The 24,867-nt window shown below is 42.9% G+C and overlaps 1 protein-coding gene across 29 annotated transcripts in view; it reads left to right on the top strand.

Annotated features, from left to right (window-relative positions):
* Zfp385b (zinc finger protein 385B) overlaps positions 1-23,458 on the top strand; it is a 372,515-nt gene extending 349,057 nt beyond the window's left edge. For 11 of the 29 annotated variants that reach the window (XM_087651738.1, XM_087651730.1, XM_087651728.1 and 8 more), the window contains 4 exons: positions 18,086-18,331; positions 19,371-19,549; positions 20,102-20,203; positions 21,950-23,014. In XM_087651738.1, the coding sequence (XP_087507864.1) occupies positions 18,086-18,331; positions 19,371-19,549; positions 20,102-20,203; positions 21,950-22,165 (743 nt within the window). In that variant the 3' untranslated portion in view covers positions 22,166-23,014. 29 annotated transcript variants of the gene reach the window in all.
* Positions 23,459-24,867: the final 1,409 nt, after the last annotated feature.

The raw sequence follows: 24,867 nt of genomic DNA, 5'->3' as shown, positions 1-24,867 counted from the left end.
AAAAAAATATATATAAAAAAAAAAGAAGATGCTGGAGGATGCTAGCTGGATGAAAGGTGAAGAAGCCGATGGGAAAGATGCTGAAGAGATAGAATCATAAACCTTAGTTATTAAATACTGAAAGTCCGATGGGGAGAGAACACAGTGGTCCTAGCTGACACAGGATTGAGATGACGACAAGAGGACTCCTTGGAATGACTCCTCAGTGGGTATCTCCGTCCACTGAGTATCAGCGATGTTGAGTTTGAAGATCCGTGAAACTTCTAAACATAGACGCAAGGAAAGGGCCTTGAACCATGAAGAAGGAGGTGACCTGTGAATTTAGGAATCTGGGTCCATCTGGAAGAGGAGTCACTAGTGTATACTGCCCAAGAGGATGAAAGAAAGGTGACCCACCCTAAAGCATGCCATGCCTTAGCTAAGGCCAGGCAGAAGAACAGCCCCCCGAGAAGGACGTAGAGTGGACCACTGTAGATATGATTAGGGAAATAATCGTGGGAGGACTTAGTCATCCAAAGCAGAAGGCTGTCTAGGGAAGTCAATCCAGAAGTGATAACAGATCACTTCTGTTAACAGATAACAGATACAGAACGAACACTGGTTTGGGTAGGCTGGGATGGGAGAGAAGAAGCCAAGGGGGCCATTTCACATGATCTCCATCCATCAAAGAGAAGATGTAAAGTCCCAGGGGTGAGCCAATTCAGAGAAGGACCTGGAACCTGGCACGCTCAGGACTTCATCAGAAAGAAAGTAGTTGGAGTTATGGGAAGGAGAAGATAGTACAAGGCAGGGAAACCAAGTGAAAACATAGGCCTTTCTCCTTACAGATGAGAGAAGCTTCCACAACAGGGGTGACCTTACCAAGCCTCTCCACTCTGTTAGGAAACAGGAGAGCTAATTAAAAGATTAGAGCATCAGTAGCAAACCAAAGAAAAAGCTTCCATGTAAAAGATGAAGAATGAATATATATAATGTTCCCTGCGTGTAATATTTTTCCTATTTGTTGAGCTCTTGTCCACAATAGAAATTTTCATTAATTTGCGTTCACTAATGCATATTCTTTTTTCTCTTACTAAAATAGATTTTTTTCTTACATAATATATTCTGATTAGTTTCCCCTCCTCTACTCCTCCCAGTTCCTCCCCACCCCATCTAGATCAATGCTTTCTGCCTCTCATTAGCAAACAAACATTTTTCTATGGGATGATAATAAAATAGGGTAAGAGAGTAAAATATAATAAGATAAAACATGTGGACATTAGATAAAATAAGCAGAAAGGAGCTCGAGAAGGCACAAGAACCAGAGACCCATGATTTGCTCACTCAGGAATCCATCCAAACACTGAAGTGGAAGATATAATATCATGCAAAGGACACTCTCGCCATCTCCTCTTCTGCTGGGCTCCGTGAGCCCTGAGTTGGGGGCATTTGATGTTGACATCCCCTTCGGGGCTGAGAGTTCTAAGGTCTCCCACTCTCTGCATGTCTAATGTCTGGCTGTAGGTCTCTGCGTTAGGTCCCACCTGCTGGAGGAGGAGGCGTCTCCAATGATGGCTGAGAAAGGCACTGAACTATGAGTCCTGCAGAATATCATTAGGAGACATTTTATTGCCATTTTTGCGTTGTTTCGCTTTGGTTCTATAACAGTAGCATTGAGTTCTTCCCAAGGTCCCTGTCCTATCTATACTAAGGCACTTGGTCACTCAAGGAGCATTAGACACAGATTCCAGCTTGCGGAATGGGCCTCAGCTATTGGTTGGTTACTCCCACAGACTCTGAGCCACCGTTCCACTAGCATATCTTGACAGGCAGGACACTGTTCTAGATGAAGGGTCTGTGACTGGGTTGTTGACATTTCTCATTTGGTAGCATGCAGTGTTCCTGTACCAAGACACTAGCACATGGGTATGGTGGCCCTATGGAGACAACAGCTCAGTCTCTCTGTGTTCAGTGAGTTGTGTACGTGTTGTGTCCAACAGTGCAGCCTTGCTGTTACTTTGTGGCGAGCAACCTATAGTCTTGGCAAGAGTCTGGGTTGTTTAGGGGTCCACACTGGACCCCTTTGGCCAACAACTCAATTGGTTGTGACCCATCCCAGTACTAGAGGCTTCATTGGGTGACAATAAACAATTGGATCACTGTATCCCCAGTTTTTACTTGCAGCTTTACTTAGATCTCCTTCATGTATGTATTTATTTTACTATATTAGATTTTCATTCTACTCATCAAATGGCCCTTAATTTTAGCTGTCTCTTTATATGTTCCCTCCTTTGTCTTTGTCTTTCTCCCCCCCCTCCACTTGGTATTTCCATTCCAGTCCCAATACCTATATCCATCCTAATTATGTATACTATTTCCCCTTCCTGGGGAGATCTATCTGTCCCTCACCCAAGGTCCCTTGCTCTGTACCTAACCTCTGTGGTTAAATGGACCGTTGCTTGATTAGCATTGAATTAACAGCTAATATCCACATATAAGCAAATACAGACCATATTAGCCTTCCTGAGTCTGGGTTACCTCACTCAGGATGATTTTTTACTAGTTCCATCCATTTACCTGAGAATTTTATGATTTCATAGCTACTCCAGTATTGTTTCAATAATACTCCATTTTCTTTATTCATCCTTCTGTTGAGACACATCTATGCTATTTCCGATTTCTGGCTATTGTGAATAGGACAGCTATGAACACAACAAGCTCACATCTTTACAGTAGGATGAAGCGACCTTTGGGCATGTATACCCAGGGATGGTACTGCTGGATCTTGAGGTACCCATCTTCCTTAGGAACTGCCACACTGGTTTCCATAGTGGCCGTCCAAGTTGCACTCCCACCAGCCACGCATGAGTGTTCCCTGGCCCACATCCTACCAGCATGACCTGTCATTTGTTTTATTGACCATAGCCATGCTGACAGGGGTAAGATGACATCTCAAAGTTGTTCTGATTCGCATTTTCCTGATGGGCTAACGATGCTGCACAATTCTTCAAGTGTTTCTCAGCCACTTGAATGTCCTCTTCTGAGAATTCGTTATCTAGGTCTGCATCCCATTTTTTTAATTAGGTCGTTTTCTTGATTTCTAGTGTGTTTTTTAAGTTCTTTATAAATTTTGGACCTTAGACCTGTATCAGATGTATAGTCAGTAAAAACCCTTTCCCATTCTGTAGGCAGCCTCTTTGTTCAAATAATGGTGTCATTTGCCCTACAGAAGCTTTGCAGTTTTCAGTCTTTTCCTGGGCCCGTGAGTTCAGGGTTTGTCCCCACTTTACCTTCTGTCAGGTTCCGTGTGTCTGGCTTTATGCTCAGCTCTTTGATCCTTTGGAGTTGAGTTGGTCAGTGGGGTAAGTGTAGACATAGTTGGATTTTTCTTTACACAGGCATCTGGTCTCACCAGTACCTCTTTTTTTCTTTTTTCTTTTTCTTTTTCTTTTTCTTTTCTTTTTTTTTTTTTTTGCAGATACTGTTTTTTTTTTATAAGATACTTCTCTCTTCCTTTTCAGAAATCATGTGTCTCTAGGTATATGTGTTTATATCTAAGTCATCAATTCAATTCCATTGATTTATGTGTCTTTTTGTGCCAGTACTGTAGTTTTCGTTACTATATCTGTAGTGTAGTTTGAGGTTGAGGATAGTGGTACATCCGGTAATTCTTTGATTATCCAGGATTATGCATTAGCCTATTTGGGTTTTGTGTTGTTGTGTTGTTGTTGTTGTTGTTGTTGTTGTTATGTGTTTGTATGTGTGTTTTCATATGAAGATTATCTTTACAAGATCTCTGAAGAATTGTGTTGGAATCTTGGGGGGATTTCATTGAATCTGCAGATAGCTTTTGGTGGGATGGCCATTAATCCTACTGATTAATGAGAAGGGGAGATCTTTCCATCTTCTGATATCGTCTTCAATTTCTTTCTTTGATGTCTTAGGGTTATCATATAAGTCTTTCACTTGCTTGGTTAGAGTTACTGCAAGATCTTGTAGATCATTTGAGGCTATTGTGAAAGGTGTTGTTTCCCTGGTTTCTCTCTCTGTTCATCTGTCTATAAGACGGCTACCCAGTTTTGTGTTACTTTTGTCTTGGGCTTCTTTGATGAATGTGTTTCTCAGCTGTGGGTGTGTCTCTGGTAAGGGCCACATCTGCATACTATCATATCATTTGCAAATAAGCATACCTTGACTTCGTCTTTTCCAATTTGTGTGTCCTTGATCTCCTTCAGTTATCTTACTGCTCTGGCTGAGACCAAATACTGTACAGAATAGGTATGAAGAGAATGGACAGCCTAGTCTTGGTCCTGGTTTTAGTGGAATTGCTTTGAGTTTCTCTCCATTTAAGTTGACGTTGGCTATGGGGTTGCTGTAAACTGCCTTTATTTAATGTTAAAGTATATCCATAATCTCTCCAGGACTTTTATTATAAAGGGATATTGGGTTTGTCAAAGGCGTTTTCTGCATCTAATGATGATGTCGTTTTGTCTCTCAGTGTGTTTATATGGTAGATTCTGTTAATCTCTTTACATACGTTGAACCACCTCTCCACCTCTGGGATCAAGTCTACTTGATCATGGTGGATAATCTTTTGGTGCATTCTTGGATTTGGTTTGTGAGTATTTTATTGAGAATTTTTGCATCTATATTCATAAGAGGAGTTGGTTTGTGGTTCTCTTGATTGTTGGGTGCTAATGTGGTAAGGATAACAGTCCTTTTATTTAATTTTGGATAAGGCTTTGTCCTCCATCTTACTAGTTTTTTTTTTTTCAAAAAACCAACTCTTTATCTTTATTTCCTTGATTCATTGTATTGGTTTTGTTGTTTCTATTTTATTGATTTAGGCCCTGAATTTGATAATATTTTTTGATATTTACTCCTTTTGGGTGTGATTATTATTTCTTCTTCTTCCTCTTCCTCTTCTTCCTCCTCCTTTTCCTCCTTCTTTTCTTTTTTCCCTGGAGCTTTCAAGTATGTGGCTAAGTTACTAGTATCTCTCCTGCTTTGTTTCGTTTTGTTTGTTTTGTTTATGTAAGCACTTAGCACTTACATAATTTACAATTTGCCTCTAAAAATTGCCTTCATTGTGTCTCATAACTTTGAGTATGTGGACTATTCATCTTCATTCCATTCTAGAAACTCTTGAATTTCTTTCTTAATTTCTGTCTTAATCCATTTCTACATTCAGTGGTTGTTCCGTTTTCATGGGTTTGTAATTTTTTATTGTTTCTGTTGTTGATAATCCAGCTTTAAGCTATGTTGTCCAGATATGATGCGGAGTATTATTTCAGTTTTCTCATAGCCATTGAGAAGTGCTTCGTGTTCAAGTATGTGGTCAATTTTAGAGAAAATTCCAGGCAGTACTAAAAAGAAGGTGTATTACATTCTTTTGTGTTTGTGTAAAATGTTCTATAAATATCCATTAAGCCAATTTTGTTTATAACATTTGGTTTATAATTTTTCTGTTTTGTTTTTGTCCAGATGATCTGTCTATTGGCAAGAGTTGTATACTGAAGTCTCCCACTATCAGTGTGTGAGGATCAATATGTAATTTAAGCTTATTTCTTTTACAAACATGGGTGCCTTATATTTAGTGCATAGATATTAAGAATTGCAATGTGTTCTTGATGGATTTTTTTTCTTTATTATGTAGTGTCCTTCCCTATCTGTTCTAATTAATGTTTTATTTTGTCTGATATTAAAATGGCTATACCAGCTTGCTTCTTAGGTCCATTTGCTTAGAATAATTTTTTCCATTCTTTATCCTGAGGTGATATCTATCCTTGATGTTAATGTGTGTTTCTTGAATGCAGCCAAAAGATCGATCTGATTTTCATATCCACTGTGTTAGTCTGTATCTTCTTATCAGGGAATTGTGGCCATTGATGTTAAGAGACATCAATGAGCAATGTTTGTTGATTGTTTTGGAGCTTGTGGGGGCTATTTCCCCTCTCTTGATTTGCTGGTCTGGGATTATTTATTCTCTGTGTTTTCTTGGGTGCACTTAACTTCTTTAGGTTGAAATTTTCCTTCTAGCACCTTCTACAGAACCAGATTTGTTGAAGAGTATTTCTTTAATTTTATCATGGAATGTTTATTTCCCCCATCTATGGTGATTATAAGTTTTGCTTGGTATAGTAGTGTGCACTGGCATCCACGGTCTCTTAGGGTCTGTAGAGATAGTAGAACATCTATCTGTTCAGGCCCTTCTGTCCTGGTGTCTCCATTGAGAAGTGGGGAGTTACTCTGTCTGCCATTATGTGCTATTTGGTTTTTCTCCCTTGCAGCTTTTTACTTTGTTCTGTACGTTTAGTTTATTATTCTTATATAACAAGGGGAATTTCCTTTCTGGACCCATCTATTTAATGTTCTGATGCTCCTTGTATGTTGATAGCCATCTCTTTCTTTTGGGGTTAGGAAATTTCCTTCTATGATTTTTTTTTTATGAAAACCTTTTCTATGCCTTTGACCTGGGTTTCTTCTTCTATTCCTGTTATTTTTAGACATTGTCTTTTCACTGTGTCCCAGATTTCTTGGTGTTTTATACTAAGAGTCCTTTAGATTTAACATTTTCTTTGACCAGAGTATCCCTTTCTTTTATAGTATCTTCAATGTCTGCGATTCTCTCCTCCATTTCCTGTACTCTGTTGGTGAGGCTTGCCTCTGAGTTTCCTGTTTGAGTTCCTTCAGTTTTCACTTCTAGATTTCCCTCAGTTTGGGTTTTCTTTACTGATTCCATTTTTATGTCTTGAACTGTTTTATCCTTTTCCTTCTACTATTTGTGTTTTCATAGATTGCCTTAAATGATTTCTTCATTTCCTCTTTAAGAATTAGCATATTCATAAAGGCTGCGCAATACTCATGGCCTTCTGTGGTAGGCAGGGTTGCTGGGCATATTGTCCTGGCCATGATGTTTTAATTCTGGCATCTATGTATCTGGGTTTGGGAACATTATAATTCTTGGTCTTGTCTTTGTTGGGTCCTTGTTTTGGTCCTTGTTTTTTGTTATCTCCTCTGGTTCTTAGAATAGTGTGGTCACCGTGTATATTGCCTGTCAGTACGTTATTGTGGGATCCTGAAAGGTAGCCACAGAGGTCTCCAGATCCACTAGAGATGGAGACACAGGGTGCAGAGGGGAGCTGAGGCAGATGGCCTGGAGCAGAGCTGGGATGAGACCAGGGGTTGGATTCAGACAAGTGAGGGACATGGTGAAGACCTATAAACAACCTACTGCTCCCTGGCCAAAGCGTGCATGGTCTTAACTTAAATGAATCTACTTCTTAAGGTCAGAGGATATTAAAATAATTGATTATAAATATCTCATTGCCAGAAAACTTACATCTTCCCAATGAAATCTTTTAAAGGGTGCCTTCAAATCACTGCATTTCCCATGATCCTTCTGTATATAACCTTTAGGGAAACAGCTGATAGATAAAAGTAAGGTGAGCAGACTAGACTGCCGTATCTGCCACACTCTGCAAGGCTGGCCTTTTCTTCCTGCTCCTTCTGACAGGTCCCGTTATTCCCCAAATGAAGAGCTCTCTCTTTGTGCATCTGGCAATATAGAGTGCACAGTACAAAAAGGAGATGTTAGAGATGGCAGTCCAGCATCTGTGCATCTCGTATTCTGTATTGTTCTGCGTCCCAGGTAGCAGATCGGCTTGTTCATTTATTCACCTTACAGCATGCATGCTGCTGCCTCTGTATTTTCTGGAGGATTTTTTTCTTCAAATCCATTACCTATCTTAATGGAATTCTACTTTAAACCTTAAAATATCTGTCATCAGTTAGTGGTTTCTGTCCCTCTGTGCTATGTCAAATGTGTGGATAAGGCGGGGACAGATGAGGCAATGGCGTAAGAAGTCCATGGCCACATAGCAGTTTACATACACATAGGTTTGCAGTGGGTCCCCACCAACCCAACTCCCGCAGCCAAATCTGGTTTGGTGTAGAGCCCTCTGGGCTTTTAAATTTCATTTCTCACAAGACTGCACATGGCAGTGGGTGCTCTGACTGACTCCCATAAGATAAAAAAGATAAAACCAAAGAAAATGGCCTCAGAATTCCTCAAACTGAAATACCTTGGTGCCGTGAGTCTCGTGCAGTAACTTGTTAGTGCTCTCTGAAGCGATGGTGGCTTGTTGATTGAAGTGGTAAGGAATAGAAGAAGTAGAAAGAGTGGGCATGCTTTCATTGCCTGCCTCAATGCCTAATCCTCTCTAGTAAAATATTAAATATAAAAAGGGAAAGTTACTTCCTGAATTTGCCATCATCTGCCTCCTCCAGTGACCGTAGGAAGCACAAGTCCACATTAAGCTCACTGAGGAGTGAGGGCATTGGGAACAGAGACAAAATCTGACTGAGCTAACGTTAAACTGATGGGGGAAAAAAAGATGCTTTCTTATACTCATTCTTGTCCCAAATCTAACAAAAGTAACAGGCAAACTCATGGTAGTGACCGTGACTAGATTTCCTGTCTCACACATCCATCCTGAGTCTGGGGCCACAGAGACCAGCCTTTTGTTGACTACAGAGTTAAAAACAAATAGGAACAGAAGGTAGTTAATGGTTTCCTCCTCGCTTGGCCCAAGGCAGTGGACTTTTCATGGCTATGCATCACGTTAGCCCAGGAAGAGAACCACTTCTACACCCACTCGGAAGCCTCAATGGACAAAGCCTCGATACAACTGGTTCTTTAGTTTCTCCTCATTGCCCTCCTTTGTCCATTCCTGCAAAGCACACTGTCCTTCCCTCAGACCCTAGTTCCTTTCACCTTTCGTTTGGCCTCCATTTGCTTCTTTTTCTAGAGAAGTTCTGCTGAAGAGGCATCCCTAACGTCAGGATTCCTCACCTAAGGATGGAGAGTATTTGATCGTTCCCTGGATACAATTTCATTCTCTTAGAACCCTCAAGCTTTAGCATACCCTTGCTCTTCGGGAAGGGCTGCTTAATAAAGACATGAGTAGCTATCAATGAGCAAGGCACAGGCCTTAACAAATGACTATGCAATGATAAAGCAATGATTAAAATGACAGTGATAAACATAATAGTGTAAAAACAATACTGCCTCCTCAGATTTAAATATTCAGATCACTGCTTAGCAGCCTAGGAAACTGACTTGGGACAGCCCAGTTGCGGTGTTGTTCCTGTTAGGACTAGGCAACGTTTTTCTTTCTGTCCTTAGCAGTAAAGGACATGGGTTTAGAAACCCACAATACCCACCGTGCAATAAAACCCATGTCCTGAGATGTATGTTACCTCCCTCCTGACGCCCTCATCTTACCTGCATGTTCTTCTGGAATTTTAATACCAACAAAAAATAAATAATAATAATAATGGGGCTGGAGAGATGGCTCAGCAGCTAAGGGCACTGACTGCTCATCCAGAGGCCCTGAGTTCTATTCCCAGCCACCACATGGTGGCTCACAACCATCTGTAATGGGATCTGGCACCCTCTTGGGGCCTGCAGATATACAGGCAAGCAGAATGCTGCATACATAATAAATAAATCTTTTTTTTTAAAAAAAAAAGAGAAAATGAAAGTATTTTGCATGTCTGAGGATAAATTTACCAGTCACTTAAGTCTTGCATAAGATTAATGTCAGTTGCAAATGCAACAAGGCACAGCCAAGTTTTCTTAGCTGTAAAGACAGTAGGTTTTGATCTCCTCCTAATTACCATCACCTCCCTCCTCCTAAATAGCGCTGCATCGGTTATCAAGTCTTCATGCCAAAGCCACAGAAGTGATCCCTGATTTCTTCCTTTGGATATTTCCCATATATCATTGAGTCTTGGTGGTTCTACACACAGTTATCCCCCTAAACTACTGTGCAGTTCTCCACTGCTAACCTTGTCTACCTTGTGGGTGACTGCAGCGGTCTCCTGACCTTCATAGCTTCCTTTCATATCCATTGATAGACACAGGGCTGGGTCACTCACCTCTCAAAAGCCACTTCTCAGGAGGAGACACAGCACAGAGTGGGGGAGGGGAGAGGCTTCTACAGGGAAGGAAGGGAAGAAGAGAAAAACAGTAAGACAGAGGCCTCCATTTGAATGGGCTGTAGTTACCCAGGGAGCCTTCTTTGGGTCCTGTTCTTCGGATTCCCTTCCCCATAACAAAGCATTACTTTTGCCCTTAAGGATGCATAGGATAAATCACAAAGGAATGGCCTTTGCTATGGCAGCAGTCAGCTTGATCATCAGGCCCCTTCTCAGTAACCGTACTTAATCAGTGATTAATCTCAAATTTCTCCCATCCTTTCCCAGATCATATGTGATCAGATCCTTGATCAGATTTTTTATTATCTTTATATTACCTGACAATAAACAGATTGAGAGGGGTAAGGGGGCATGTAAATTATGTAATGTGCACAGGAGGAAGTATGAAAATCAACGATGTCATCTTCTTCAGGAGACAGGGGAGGACAGACTGTACCTTTAAAGGGTGGCAGGCGACTCTCAGGAGAAACAGTCCAGTCCCCTAAAAGAAACACTGGCCTGGGATAAATTCTCTCAGCTCTAGAGAAGTTGACACCCCATGTTACTGGAGGTTCGGGGCAGAACTTCGTAATCACTGTGACTCTTCCTGCTGAGCGGACACAATCTCCCAGGCAGACTCTGCCCTCAGAAGGCTGGGTGAAAAGCCCACCTAGCCACGGAGGCAAACATTAGTATCGGCTCTGACAGTTAATCTTTCCTATTTGATGAAGTTCCCGGGGAGAGGGTTAAAGGTAAATTTTTCATCTTTTGGAAGAAATTGCAGACAGCTCTTAAAGAGGAGATCCTTCAGGGAGAGCAGCGTCTTCTGCGTTTGTGGGGGAGGTATGTGACATACAAGGTTAAGAAAGCCTGATTTCCAGGCAGCTTCTGAGATCTTACAATTTCCTTTCACCTTCAAGGCCAAAATGCTCACCGTGCCAAAGCATGTCAGTGCTGTAGAATATTGTTTCCTGAGCCCCAACACCATATACCATATTCTGTCTCCTTGGCTACATTAGTTTCATTGGGTCAAAGCCTTGGTCTTTTTTCTTCTCACTTTGCTGTTTATATATGAGAGGCTATGTGTGATCATTAAATGATTGCTGCATGGATGGTTATTGCTTTATGCCGGCTTACAGGTCCACCGTGTTGTAAATATTTATGTATCTATATACGTCTTATAAGATGGGAGATCTATGTCTGATTGTCTGATGCATCTTCTCACCCCCTTCTCCTATAACTTTAAAACCTTCATGATGTCTCAGAGGTGGAGAATTCTTAATGGCTATTAATTCATTCGGGCTTGCCAAGCCAAGACTTTAAAAACAGTAATTCAAGAAAAACTGTAATTATGAAATCTGCTATTTTCATCGACATATCCATTAAGTTTGGGACACCAATCACGAAGCCGAGAAACAAAGAAAAATAAACTAAGTAGACTTTGCATGAAATGAAGATTTGGGGAGCTATGAACATTTGTTTCTCTATCCCATATGCTAAGTCGCTGCTACAGCACAGAGTAATAAAATAATTTTCTCTCCTTCTGAGTTCCTGGTTGGAGCTAATCGGGTAATAAAACACAGACTGGAGAGAGAACGGCATTGTATGTCTCTCTTGCATGTATCCATGCAATGCTGGGCGACTGGCAGTGACCGAGGAATGTCTCTGAATTCAGACATAAGTACCATCTTCAAGTAAGTTAAGAAAGGCTTGGAGCGGCCGTTTAAGGAAGTGGCCAAGGAAAGCAAGAGTAAATAGGGGTAATGTCGAAACTGGCTTTTCCATTAAAAGCCTCTGAGATTTAGGGTCCTCCTCTTCCTGGCACAGAGAAAGGGACACCCGTACAAGAAGGCCTTCCTTTATAGGTATGCACTTCCCTTAAAATACAACGATTTTCTACTAATTTTCTGAGCCTCTCCCCAGCTGCTCTTCCTCAAAATGATCCCGACGCCAAAGAGACATGGAGGAGGAGGCGTCTCAGATCCGTCCGTGCACATAAAGAAACGGCACTAAAGCAGAGAGAGTTTCCTGTTTCTTGACGGTTCTGAGTGTAATATGTTCTGCTTTTGGACGGCACCTTGTAACTTACGTACACAGAAGGATGCCATCCACTTACTCTGTCGGACGTTCAAGAAGAGAGCGCTAACAGCGAGCGTTCTCGGTTTAACATCTGCCAAGTGGTAGAGCAGGACGAGCACCAGCCCCGGGTACAGACGGCCCCTGTGTGCCCAGTGCTCTGCTCTTTACTAATTGAACAGCCGCAGGCGACTTGTGCATTTAAGCCCTGGCTGGTTTTCTTTTCTTTCTCCATAATTGAGATAGTCCTAAGACTGCACTTGGAAGGTGGAAAGCATGTCTCAACCCGGGGAGGGAGGGGTTGTGATACATGTTTAACAAAGATGTCGGTGTGTGTGTGTGTGTGTGTGTGTGTGTGTGTGTGTGTTCCTATAAGTCAAAATGTTTTTAAAGGTAACAATACAGTTTAAACATTGTTTAAACAAATGCTTCCCAAAGCCAAGTGGGATGGTGCATATCGTTAATCCCGGCACTCAGAAGGCAGAGGCAGAGGGATCTCTGCTTGGTCTACATAGTAAATTCAAAGCCAGCTTGGTCTACGTAGTAACTTCCAGGACAGCCAGGGCTACACTGAGAAGACCTGTCTGTCTCAAAACAACAACACTTTACAAAAGAAAGCCTATAATAACAATATGCAAATTGCTCAATAGCTCTAGCCAGTGGGGAAATAAATACAAATCCGTGTTACAATAAGATAATAATTCACCTGCACCAAGTTGCTACCATCCAAAGTGATGATTCTGATATGAGTATTGGGACAGCGAGGCCCAGAAGAATCTCAGAAGAGACTGAGACCTCTACCCAGTGTTTCCGGGTTCTCATCATATGGGGGGGGGCGTATTGAGGGGAAGGCAAAGTAAGAAACTGGAAGAGAGACATTCTGTGCGTGGAAGGACACACTCAAGAAGTAAAAATGGCATCCTCTGAGTTCGTGTCATCTCCCAGGGAGACAGCACAGCCTCAGCCGTGCTTCATGGAGGGGAGCATTCCTTATGAGTCAAGGTGGGGAAAAGGCAGGGAACTCCTAGATGAGTTGGAGACCCCCTGAAATAACCGTTATTCCCCTTCCTGTCCTTTTATGTGAGTTTTTCAGATGCGCCATGGTGTCAGATGTATCATGAGTACAGCCAATTCATAATGCTAATACAGGGACACCATTTATAAAGAGACAAGGAAGAGTTAGCAGCTCTTAGGATCCAGGGTGGTCCACATCAGTTCTAGCAGGCTCACTTTGGACTGTTTGCACTCTCAGCCAACATCCTGCTTCCCTGTAGCAATACTGCAGCATTAGACTTTTGCAGCATGCATTCACCTCCTTCTTCCAGCCTAGAAAAACTTCATATTTTCCTAGGAAGAAAATAAACTGGTACAATTATTTTGGAAAACTGTTCTCAGAGCCTACCAAGCCTACTAAGGAAGAGAGATGAGTATTGTGTAGCACAGGGATTCTACAGTGCCTGTCCACTGGCTATCCGTTAGTACTTACGTTTGCAAAAGAACATAAGAATGCTCACAATAGCATCACTCAAAATAGGCAAAGCTGAGAACATTCCAAATGATCACACTATCCAAAACATAAACTATAGTGTGGTCACGTGTAGTGGGGCATTTCTGAGCAGTGAGGAAAAAAAAAAAACAAAACAGCTCAAATGCACATTGTGTGATTTTCCATGTATATGAAGTTTTAAGATAGTTACTAGTATAATTTTATAGTTGCAAGAATAATAGTTACCTTTAGGAGTTCTTAGTTGATTAGAAATTCAAACAAGCCTTCTGGGATGGAAGGAACATTCTGCATCCGCCTACAGAAATGTGGAGACGCATTAAGACAAAGTGCATGCACTTTCTGACCTACAGAGATAGCAAAAGAAGCCAGACTAAAGAGAAGAGTATAGATGAAAAGGGGTTCTCCCTTGTTAGAATCTGTGTAAATCAGTGATGTACAACTGTTGGTGAAATCATGGATCTTTTTATAGAATTTCATCTGAATTTATTTTCTAAATTTTAATGGTGAAAATGTTAATATAAAGACATGTATGTTATTCAAACAGTGAAGTCCTGTTAGAAAAAATTATCACACTAGTAAAATAAATTCTAGAGTAACCCTTGCAAATACAATAATAAAAATTTGGTGGGGTTTTCAAACATTTTAAATAGAGGATTTTTTTTCATTAAGAACCATATGTGCACCAGACTTTCATCCACAGGGTCCACTTCTTAATACTGTATCCAGAAAATTCTGTCTTTGGTGTTAGTACAGTGGCCCCCACAAGGCACTGCCTCTAAAATACAGCATTAACTTTGAACAAGGTGAACTTCCTTGTGTGAAGTTTCTGGAGTAGAATATCAGAATGGCAGGTATGAATGCCTGACTTTCCCCATGAGGTCCATCAGCTGGGTATAAATGACAGTCCCCCAACAAAGACTCTTAAGTGTTTTGAGCTTTGGGTGGTGAGAGGTCCAGTTGCTTCAATGTCCTGCAGCATAAAACCTTACAAGAAGTAAGACAGGAAACAGTTACGACAGTCAGAAGACCTGCTAATTAACATTAGGCTAGGGAACACTTGAAAATGGAATTTACATTAACTTGAGGTTCCAGATGACACACATCTTTATTAAAGGAAACAGAGTAAACAGTACGTTAATTAAACCTTCAAATCCATTTTAAAACTCAGATTTTAAAAATGTCGCTTGGCAAAGAGAAACAGCACAGTAGATTGTGATCTCAAGCCACCGAGAGGAGAAACAATAAAATTAGGCCCGGCTGTTCGTAAGTTCACACATCCTAGGAGAATGCCACTATTTAAAGACGTAAACGCAGCAGTGATTTTTCTTGATTTTCCAGTTTCCTATATTGACCAGCAGGTATCCATTTAGCAACAGAATCCTCCGAATATGTTGAAGTAATTTATACATTTCCAACATCAAAATTGTTCTTCATGTTCCAAAGTATTAAAACCCTAGCCTATAAATGGGAAGCAAGAATTTATCTGAATCTTACATCGCATAGTTAAATATGCTATACATTCGATCTGTCGTTAAAAGGTAAGTTTGGTCCTCGGTGTACAATTCAATGGGTTTGAGTGTCTCTGCCTCTGGGCTCAGTCCCTTGTAACATTTCCCACATCTGATATCAGTCCTCTCCTCCACAGACAGGTTTTTTTATTCTTTAATCTTTTTACTGTCCAGTCATTAACCCCCTCCCAGTCTGCCCCTCCCCAACTGTTTATCACCCTCTCCTCCCCAGTCTACAAGGATGTCCCCCCCTGCGCCACCAGACCTCCCCTCTCCCTGGGCCTCAGTTCTCTCAAGGGTTAGTGCTTCTTTACGCATGGGCATGGGGGAGACTCACATTAGCTGGTGCACACTTCCCGATTGGTGGTTCTGTGTCTGAGAGATCTTGGGGGTCCAGGTTACTGCTGGTTTTCCTATGGGGTCACCCTCCTCCCCAGCCTCCTCCAGCCCCTCCCCAATTCAACCACAGGGGTCCCTGGCCTCCATCCATTGAAACCCCAAGAGTCTTAACCCTATGAAAACCCTGCTGTTTTTGCACATGTCTTCTGTTTCCTATTCCTTCTCCCTCCTCCCCACCCCACACTCCCACCTTCTATTCGTTTCTAAACCTGACCTTCAAAACTCAAACGCCACTTCCTTAATGAAAAATGCCCCTTTCTTCCCAAGCAGAAGTAATCATTTCTGCTCTATGCTCCCATGACTCTCGACGGTTTCTACCATAAATTAGAACCTCAGTGTGGCTGTCTCATTCCCCTGGCTCCTCTGTAACTTTCTTCAAGTCTGTACCTGATTTACTTAACTATTCTCTTCAGTGTCTAGCACCCTGTCAGCAATTAGCATGATGTCAACCTGCATTTGTTAGTGAATAAATTAACAATTTCACAAAGGAGATTTAAAAAGGAAATGTGCTTAGTTTTTTTTCTTAAAGAAATAAGCATAGAAAGGAAAACACCTATTTTATACATCTTATTACCATAACGTGAAGCAGGCAATTATTGAGTACAGCATACAGTAGCCTCACTTAAGAAAATCAAATTATATATCGATCTCCATGTATGTGTGTAAATAAAAGGAGTAGAAATGATATAAATACTGCGTTCATGTGTGAAAGTCTCAAAAAAGGTAATTCAAAACAAAAGAAAAATGCCTTAAAACTAAACTGTAGTAAAAAAAGAAAAAAGCGAATTCACGTATAAGGTGGCTTTTGTATGCATCTGTAATATTAATGATGATAAATTAAGTCACTTCCCCTTTTTGCAAAAAGATCAGCATCCTGCATGAAGACCAGGAATGAGAAACATCATTTATGAAGTTCAGTTTTCTCACATTAAAAATAAGGAAAAAGTTTCTTTCAGCCGTACTATCCCATGTTTGTTATGATAGAATAATGTTAGTAGTATTTTGTAAGCAACAAGCTTGACGTAAGCATAAAGACAATGGGAACAGTGATGCAAGGAACCCAACCTAGGAACTTCAGGAAGCATGCGTGAGTGGATCTCAGACAAAGTCAGGCTCTTTCAGATCAACTTTATACAGAATAGCAGATGAGAGGCTTGGAGCGGGAGGTGACAAATCTCCATCTCAAGAGCAGGGCAGCTCCTAGAGCACCATAGTAAGACCACTGCCTTGCTTGGATGCTTATAAGTGCTCCAAGACTCAGCCTGGGAGATGCTTGGAGATGAGGAAGCCCCATCCCATCCTAAACAATAAATCTCCAACTCACCAGTTAGAAGGAGTAATCTTCCCCCTGAAACTTTTATAAAAGATGCAGACTTTTTTTCGTCTCATCCTAAATGTGAATGTCTTTTCTGAAAGCGAATACAAGGCTGTGGGAGACAAGGAGACAGGCCTCCCCTCCTCAGATGGGGGCCTGTCTAGGACGCTCTTGCCTCTTGTTCAGTCTTCATGTGTCAGTCTTAACATGGACCCCAATGCAGGGGAGGGAGAGGGAGCGGTGAATCCCCAGATCAAAGAAGCTTTTAAAGTCATTATAGTAAGCACTGTAAGCTTTGCTTTGCCACATGGAGAATTCTGGGAATAAACACAGACATCAGTGGTCATCTAAGCCAATGCTGTGCGGTCCTGAATTGCTTAGGACAGTTAGGGACTGTATTCTCACATAGTGTCCCTCTCTTAATTAACACGTCACTAGGCATTTTCTAAGAGTGCCAGCTCTACTGGAAGTATACAGGGCATGGGTGTGCTTGGCCTATGAGGATCCAGTCTTTCTTCCCAAGGGAGTCACTGAACAATGCCTCCAATTCTCCCCAAGTCACTATGACCCCTCACAACCTGCTCCACTCTCTTCAGGATAATAAGCCTCCAGTAATTGCATGACTAAAAATGTCAAGATGTCTTTAAATTATTTGACTAATATTCATTTTGTGACTGTGTTTGATCCGATTACTTAAAACTTTTGATTTAGACTCCCGTTAATCTATGAGCCTAGAGAATGGAACTCAGCTCCCTCCCCACAACCCCCATGCTTTGGATCGGGTGCAGTCCCATTGAAAAACCAGGAAAAACTTCATCAATTCTAACCACAGTCGGCCACGTTTCTTCCCTTTCCTGTACCCACGCATCAAAGGTAAAGGGTTGACTTGGTGTCAAAGTTAAATTTTAACTCCATACCCATGCCATAACTAAGTCATAAATAGTCAGCTGAAGCCAACATGGGCTAGTGACCTCTCATGGCGCCATCTTGTCATCATGCTGAAAAGTAGCTGATTTTGTTAAGAGTAAAGCCTTCCTTAGCGTATGGCTTACAACTGGAGGATTTTAGGAAAGTCACCTACATTAAGTGGGACGCCAAAGTCATGCTTCATGGATCAGCATGACTTTAGGGTGACCTGCTGTGGAAACTAATGGGCTAGAATGAACTTTTTTAAACCAAGCTCTACCAAGTAAAATCTGTGCTAAACTTTAAAAGGATGTATGTTAGCTTATCTATTTGGGTATGGAAGTCATATTCCTGTTTTTCATTCTGGTTTGTATGACCTAGGAGGCTTTAGTAACACCTCTGTGTCTCCCTTAGAAGACAAAGGAAAGATAAAAGCCACCAGTTCCAGTCAGCCCTCAGGCTCCGAAGGAGGCTCCTTTTTCCTCAAATCTGGCACAACACCTCTGACACTTGGAGCCATTGCTTCTCCCTCCAAGAGCACAAATGGAGCTCCGGGGTCTGTTGCTGAGTCAGAAGAAGAAAAAGCCAAAAAATTACTCTACTGCTCGCTATGCAAGGTGGCAGTGAACTCCTTGTCACAGCTGGAGGCTCACAATACAGGTCAGCTGCCATGTTTATAGTCTAAATGATGTTGGTGACTAAACCCAACTCTTCCCACCAGAATGTCACATCTGTTGTGTTCTCTCTCCCTCTCTCCCTCTCTCCCTCTCTCTCCCTCTCTCCCTCTCCCTCTCCCTCTCTCTCTCTCTCTCTCTCTCTCTCTCTCTCTCTCTCTCCACTCTCTCAGGAGTGGTTTTAGAATCATGATCATAATTACTGAGAAATGCAAAGCAAAAGTATTGTGGAGGCAAATGCCTTCTTTAGTTCATTAAAAAGCACCTAATACTGACCAAAAACCATTTTGACGAAGTGATGGAGATAGAGCCAAAGACTTATGTAGAGTGGCCACTGCTTTGCACTCATGAGACAAATGTTTGTGTACATGTATATGTATATGTATTGAAACAACATAAAAGTTCATCAGTAATGAAATTCAGAATACATTAGACTAGCCGAACATGATAGAATATATTACTCAGATATTAAAATTAATGTAAAGAAAACATGTATGTGGGCTGGACATGATGGTTCATGCCCATAATTCTAGCACTCAAGAGGCTCAGACTAGAGAATCACAAGCTTGAGGCTAGCATGGGCTGCAAGGTGAGTTCAAGGCCAGCCTTGGATACATAGTAAGATCCTGTATAAAAGAAAAGTAAGAGGAAGAAAAGAAGTGGAGGAAAGGGAGGAGAGAGGAGGGGAGGGGGAGAAAGTGATGGAAGGGAGAGGGGAAAAGGGAAGAAAAGTATAGGCTTCCTATAGTTCATTTATTTGTTTTGTTTAGGTGGGGTCTCATGTAGCACAGGCTGTCTTTGGATTTGCTGCACAGATGATAACCTTGAACTTACACCACAGGGAGATAATGAAGTGCTGGGCTCAATCACAGGTCTTCACACAACCGGGCAAACACTCCACCAACTGAACTCCACCTCCACCACACACACACACACACACACACACACACACACACACACACACACACACACACAGAGTTCTTAAGTAGCTACTAAATATATACCTCCCCCTTCTTTCTTTTTAGGATCTAAACACAAGACCATGGTTGAGGCTCGTAATGGAGCTGGTCCAATTAAGTCCTATCCAAGACCTGGGTCAAGATTAAAGGTGCAGAATGGCAGTAAGGGTTCAGGACTGCAGAACAAAACATTTCATTGTGAAATCTGTGATGTTCATGTGAACTCAGAAATTCAACTCAAACAGGTAAGGTGGCCCAAACTAGACATAGCCACAGGTTTAGGTCACCACTTGTCTGCCTGTGGCTCCTTGCCTATAAATGGTTTTCTGTGTGCCCAAGGTTAAATTTAATAGGCAACAATCTGCGACGTGCAAGTGCTGTGGAGAGAGGTCATTGCCCAATAGCTGGGCCTGTACTTCCTACCTCTCAGCCTCTAGCCCTAGTACTAGAAACAGGAAGGCAGGCAGACAGACAGACAGACAGACAGGCGGGCTCCACAATTCCCAAGCGAGCATCAGGAGCCAAAGGTCCTATGAAGCTTGTCTCCTAAACACTCAAGGGCTGGTCAAGGACAACAGGCTTAGTGGTGATCATGGCAACCCAGGGGGAAATCTGATAAGACTTCAGCACATTAGAAGGACAGGGACAGTGGGCTAGAAGGAAATGTCCTCTCTGTAGGTGATCGGAAAGTTTTTTTTGCCCAAACCGCCTTAGAAAGTGGGAGTGGGGAAGTCAGCTGTCCTTGTCTGGGAAAAGAACCTTCCACAGAGTCGGCTAACATGCCACACTTCTTTCAGCACATTTCAAGCCGAAGGCATAAAGACCGCGTGGCAGGAAAGCCATTGAAGCCGAAATACAGCCCCTACAACAAGCTCCAGAGGAGCCCAAGCATCTTGGCGGTCAGTTCCCTTCGTGCGCCTGTCTTGTGGGTCAGCCTTGCTGGTTTGGGTGGTGGTCAGCAGGAGAGCCTCTAGCGACAAGTGGGCTCTAAACTCTGGGAGTGATGAGTTCTTTGTTTATAGTGTAATTGACTGGGCTGGGGAACAAACCAGACCTTCCTGCCTCATGCTAAGCTAAAGAACTCATGGTTGAGCAGCTCTTGATCCATGGTGGCGCAAATGTGGAGATCCGAGGGAAACTTGGTGGAGTTGGTTCTCTCCTTCCACCTCGGGGGTCCAGGGGATCAAATTCCAGTTGTAAGGCCTGGCTACAGGCACATGTATCTCGAGAGCCATGTCAGGGTAGGCAGAAGGTGGCTTTACCTGCTGGGCCATCTCCGACAGGTCCAGAAACGTTAGAATGAAGGGCTTAATTCCCACTACAGAGTACCTTAGAACAGCAAAGTGGAGTCTCTTCAAAAGCCAGTGTCTCCATGCTGGAGAGAAGATGGGTTTTTTTTAAAGCACTTGCTGCTCTTGTAGGGGGCCCAACTTTGGTTCCCAGCATTCAGGACAAGCAGCTAACAGCAGCTCCAGGAGATCTGATGCTTGAACATTGAAGTCATCTGCATGCGTGCCCACACACACACACACACACACACACACACACACACACACACCAGCAGCACACATAATTAAAATGAAAAGATATAGCTTTTAAAGAGCTAATGTCCTACTCTTCCTAAACCCTTTTCAAAGATGACCTTCTGTAAGTTACAAAGAAAGCTGAAGGCCCTCAAGAAGAACAAGTGATGTCTGGGGAATTCTGGGTGTTGCAGACTTGGAAGGATGTGGGGCTACTTTTGTGACAAAAATCCATACATTTAGTATTTCTCCGTTTCCTGTTCGGATCCATATGAAAGCATTGCTCTTTCTCTTCACGTTGGTAATCAGCCGGTCCCACCCGCTCTCAACATGACCGGCTTTCAGGCTCTTGCGCCAATACCTAGGGTCGTCAACAGCAGGTGTCATATAAATAAATCCACAGATGGGTGGCCTCACAGTGTCCCTGGAGCTGGGTCTAACGTGGTCTTCAGTCTGAGGCGGAACTGAGCAAGACCAGCTGGAGGGGAGCTTTGATTACCTTCTAAGCCACCAGTGGATGCTGCAAGCAGGTGATGCCAGGATTAGGCAGTTCACACAGCCCCTGCTGATTGCAAAAGACAGAAATTTAGGATTGATTTCTTCCCGGGAAGCATCCACGCTGGGATTCCTTTAAGTAGAGAGGGTTTCTAGCCCACTTACAGTCACTGTCAAGCACAGAATTTGATTTAGCTATAATTTTTTTTCAGAGGATGCGCATCATGTGGACAGTACAAGAAGTGCAAATTGGTTTTGTGTTCTCGTCTCCCGGGTCCCTAATGCCCTTATACTTCAATTACCTCATACAGAGTGTCCAAGAGAGTGAAGCGAAGGGCCACACTTCTCAAAACCCGAAACTGAACGTGTTGGATGTTGTGGCGCATCTAAGATTCGAGGCCAGCGTGGGCAGCGTGGTTTTGCAGTTGCGCTGGTTGCCTAAGCAGGACCTTTCTAGGTGTCTCTCCAGAGACTACAACCAGAGCCCCGGAACCCAGTGATAGCCATCATTTCATGACGTCTCAAAGTCAGGATGTTGAAAATTCGATGTATTAGCTCTGTAGGGGAAACCTCTGTGGCGCCTGAACAGTATTCTCACCCCCTTTCCGGTTCTCGTCCCTTCTTTAGGCAAAGCTTGCATTCCAGAAAGATCTGATGAAGCCTCTGGCCCCGACTTTCCTGTCTTCACCCCTGGCGGCCGCAGCTGTGTCCACTGCGCTGTCCCTGCCACCTCGGCCATCTGCCTCTCTCTTCCAGGCTGCAGCCATCCCTCCTGCACTGCTGAGGCCTGGCCACGGGCCCATCCGGGCCACGCCCACCTCCATCCTCTTTGCCCCTTACTAAACACTGGGAGCCCGCCCGCCCGCGACAGGCCAGGCCAGTGGGAAGGTGTAGACGAACAGCCCAAAGGATTCAGCAGTGTAAGCCCTGTGTGTGACTGTAAGTACCCCACCTACGCACTTACAAAGTGCAGGCCACCGCCCAGCCCCACCTCCAGACACAGGCGGAGGCCAAGCTCAAGGGCACCGTCTCTTCCCGTGCCCTCTCCACCCTACCCCTGCCAATTGGTGTATCTGAGATACTTAAGTTTCTTGAAAATATATTGATCAGAAAAAGAAAACCGACCTGTGTGTTCCCATGACATGGTGATCTGGCTTAGAAACAAAATGGAATCTCTTCCTGACAGACTTGAACAGGAAGTAGGCTCTTCTCCGGATGTCTGTAAATAACTCCAGAATCCAAGCGGGCATATTCTAGTGTGGAACAAAAGTCCATCGCAAGTGCTTAATTGTGGATACCATCTTCCCCACGGCCCATGGCGTGTTTTTTTTTTCTTTTCTGGTGTACTAGTGTCCACAGGGATTGTGTACTGTTCTAGACCCGAGTACTGTTGTACCCCGTGTAGTACTAGATCGTAACTCTCGTTGAATTAAACTTTTTTTTTCATTGCTGTGTAATTGTTAGGAAGCAGAGTAGCTTTGAAATTTTTTCTCTCTAAGAGAACAAAAGATAATGTATTTTCTTTATTTCATATTTTATTTGGAGATATTTAAACGAAATAGAAAGCCATATAACATAGCTATAATTACTACCTGTTTGCTATTTTTGTTTTAACTTATTTTTGTAGCATCCTCACTGGTTTGAGTTGCTAAGCAAATGTATACAGAAACAAAAAGAGCTTCCTAAATTGCACATTTTTTTGCAACTTCTGTGCATCTGCAAGAGGACAGTGAATCTGTGTGTTTCTACATAAAGGTCTTCATTTTAAACCTCTGTTTTTCATCGGTAACGATGCTACATAACTCTGTGGCTCCCTGACGCAATAATGTACAGAAGATACATAATTTATAATTGAACAATCTGTCCAATGACTGTGTCGCAGGTCATGTGACCACGCTTCCCCTTCCCCACCCCTACCCCCTAGGGACCCCCCACCCCCCCTGCTGCAAAAAAAACAAAAACAAAAAACTGATGTTAAGAAGACTGGAATGTTTGTGATATCAGGGGCAAGAGGTATCATAAAACAACAGCATAGAGCGAGCTCTTTTAGAGGGCCTATATCTGCAATCTGTAAATGGTAAAATGTCTGTGTATTTTTTTAAATGTACCTTTTCAATAAAAGTACCAAAAAAAAAATTTCTGCCTGTGTTTCCTGCCGTCTTTTCTCAGGAGACTCCTGTAATTTCACATTAGCTGTTGAGAACTCGTCAAATAGGGAGGAGGACTGCCTCTTAAACATATTTCTCACGTCTGCAAGCGTTCTTAATTGTCACGCTCGTTCATTGCTGTACACAGAGTCTGCGGAGAGGGCAGGCTTATCACCACTTTCTCCCCGACTGTCTGAGATGCTGGGCCAAAGTTGTAACATTGTAAAATGGTAGCAGCCTGCTAAAACCTGTGACTCTGGTTTCTTAGAACTTTGTGCAGGTCCTCCAAATCTCCAGTTCAATTTTTTTTATCCCTGTTGGTGATATTTATGGTCACTTATAGTGTCGTACCCCTCGCTGGCCCCTTGCTCCAATCGGGACATCACCCCATTCTATCACTTTTTAAGCATAAGGTTCAGTGCATCGCTGTTTGTTCTCATAAGCTATTTGCTTCTTTACCAGCTAAAACTGTAGCTTAAAATAACAACCATTTTATTACATCAGGATTTCACAGGCTGAGAATTCCAGAGGGCATTTGACTGAGTTGGGCTTCTGTTCTCTCTCGGGTATCATCAGAGTTCCCTTGGTCATAATCTGTCAGGAGCTGGGGCTGGGCTATGCTGAGGCTGGGAAGGGCTGAGGCTGAGCCGGGGCTGGGCTAGGCTGGGGCTGTGCTGGGGCTGGGCTATGCTGAGGCTGGGAAGGGCTGAGGCTGAGCCGGGGCTGGGCTAGGCTGGGGCTGTGCTGGGGCTGGGGCTGTGCTGTGCTGGGGCTGGGCTAGGTTGAGGCTGGCACTGGATCTAGGGCTGGGCAGGGCTGGGCAGGGGCTGGGGGTACGGATGGGGATGAACTAAGACAGTGTTGGGGTTGGGCATGGGGCTGGGGCTACCCAGATACCTTCACTGGCCTGTCCATTGCTGTGGAGATGACTAGCTCGGACCCTACTGAAACAGTCTACCAGAATATGTACGTGTGGCCACCCGAACCTTTACAGTTGAATCAAATGCTTACGAGGTGCATTTGCAGATACCTGGCTAGGAATTAAAGACATCTTTATGAAGTAGGAGAATCCTGGTGTGTTACTTATGCCACTATCTACTCATGAAAATAACACAGGGAGGACCGTTAGACTTCAGTCCCTAAATATAAACAGTCAAGGATATGCCACCATCTTTAATGTCACACTGTTGTACAATTCTGAGGGGGAAAAATGGTAACAAAACTATTTATAGACCCTGAACCCATACCCAGTTACTCTTTAAAATGGAGTCTCTGGTTGGAGTTGGAAGTAAATATTCTTTTCTTAAAAACCAAAGCCAGTAGATGGCAGCGTGGCGGTGATGGATGGATGGATGCGCAGTAACAGAGCAAATGGCTTCTTCCATCAAAGTTCATCCG

This window comes from Rattus norvegicus, chromosome 3 (genome assembly GCF_021556685.1).
Source record: "Rattus norvegicus strain SHRSP/BbbUtx chromosome 3, alternate assembly SHRSP_T2T, whole genome shotgun sequence".
Taxonomy (NCBI): domain Eukaryota; kingdom Metazoa; phylum Chordata; class Mammalia; order Rodentia; family Muridae; genus Rattus; species Rattus norvegicus.
The sequence above is the reverse complement of the archived record's forward strand: the minus strand, read 5'-3'. Positions and strand labels throughout refer to the sequence as shown.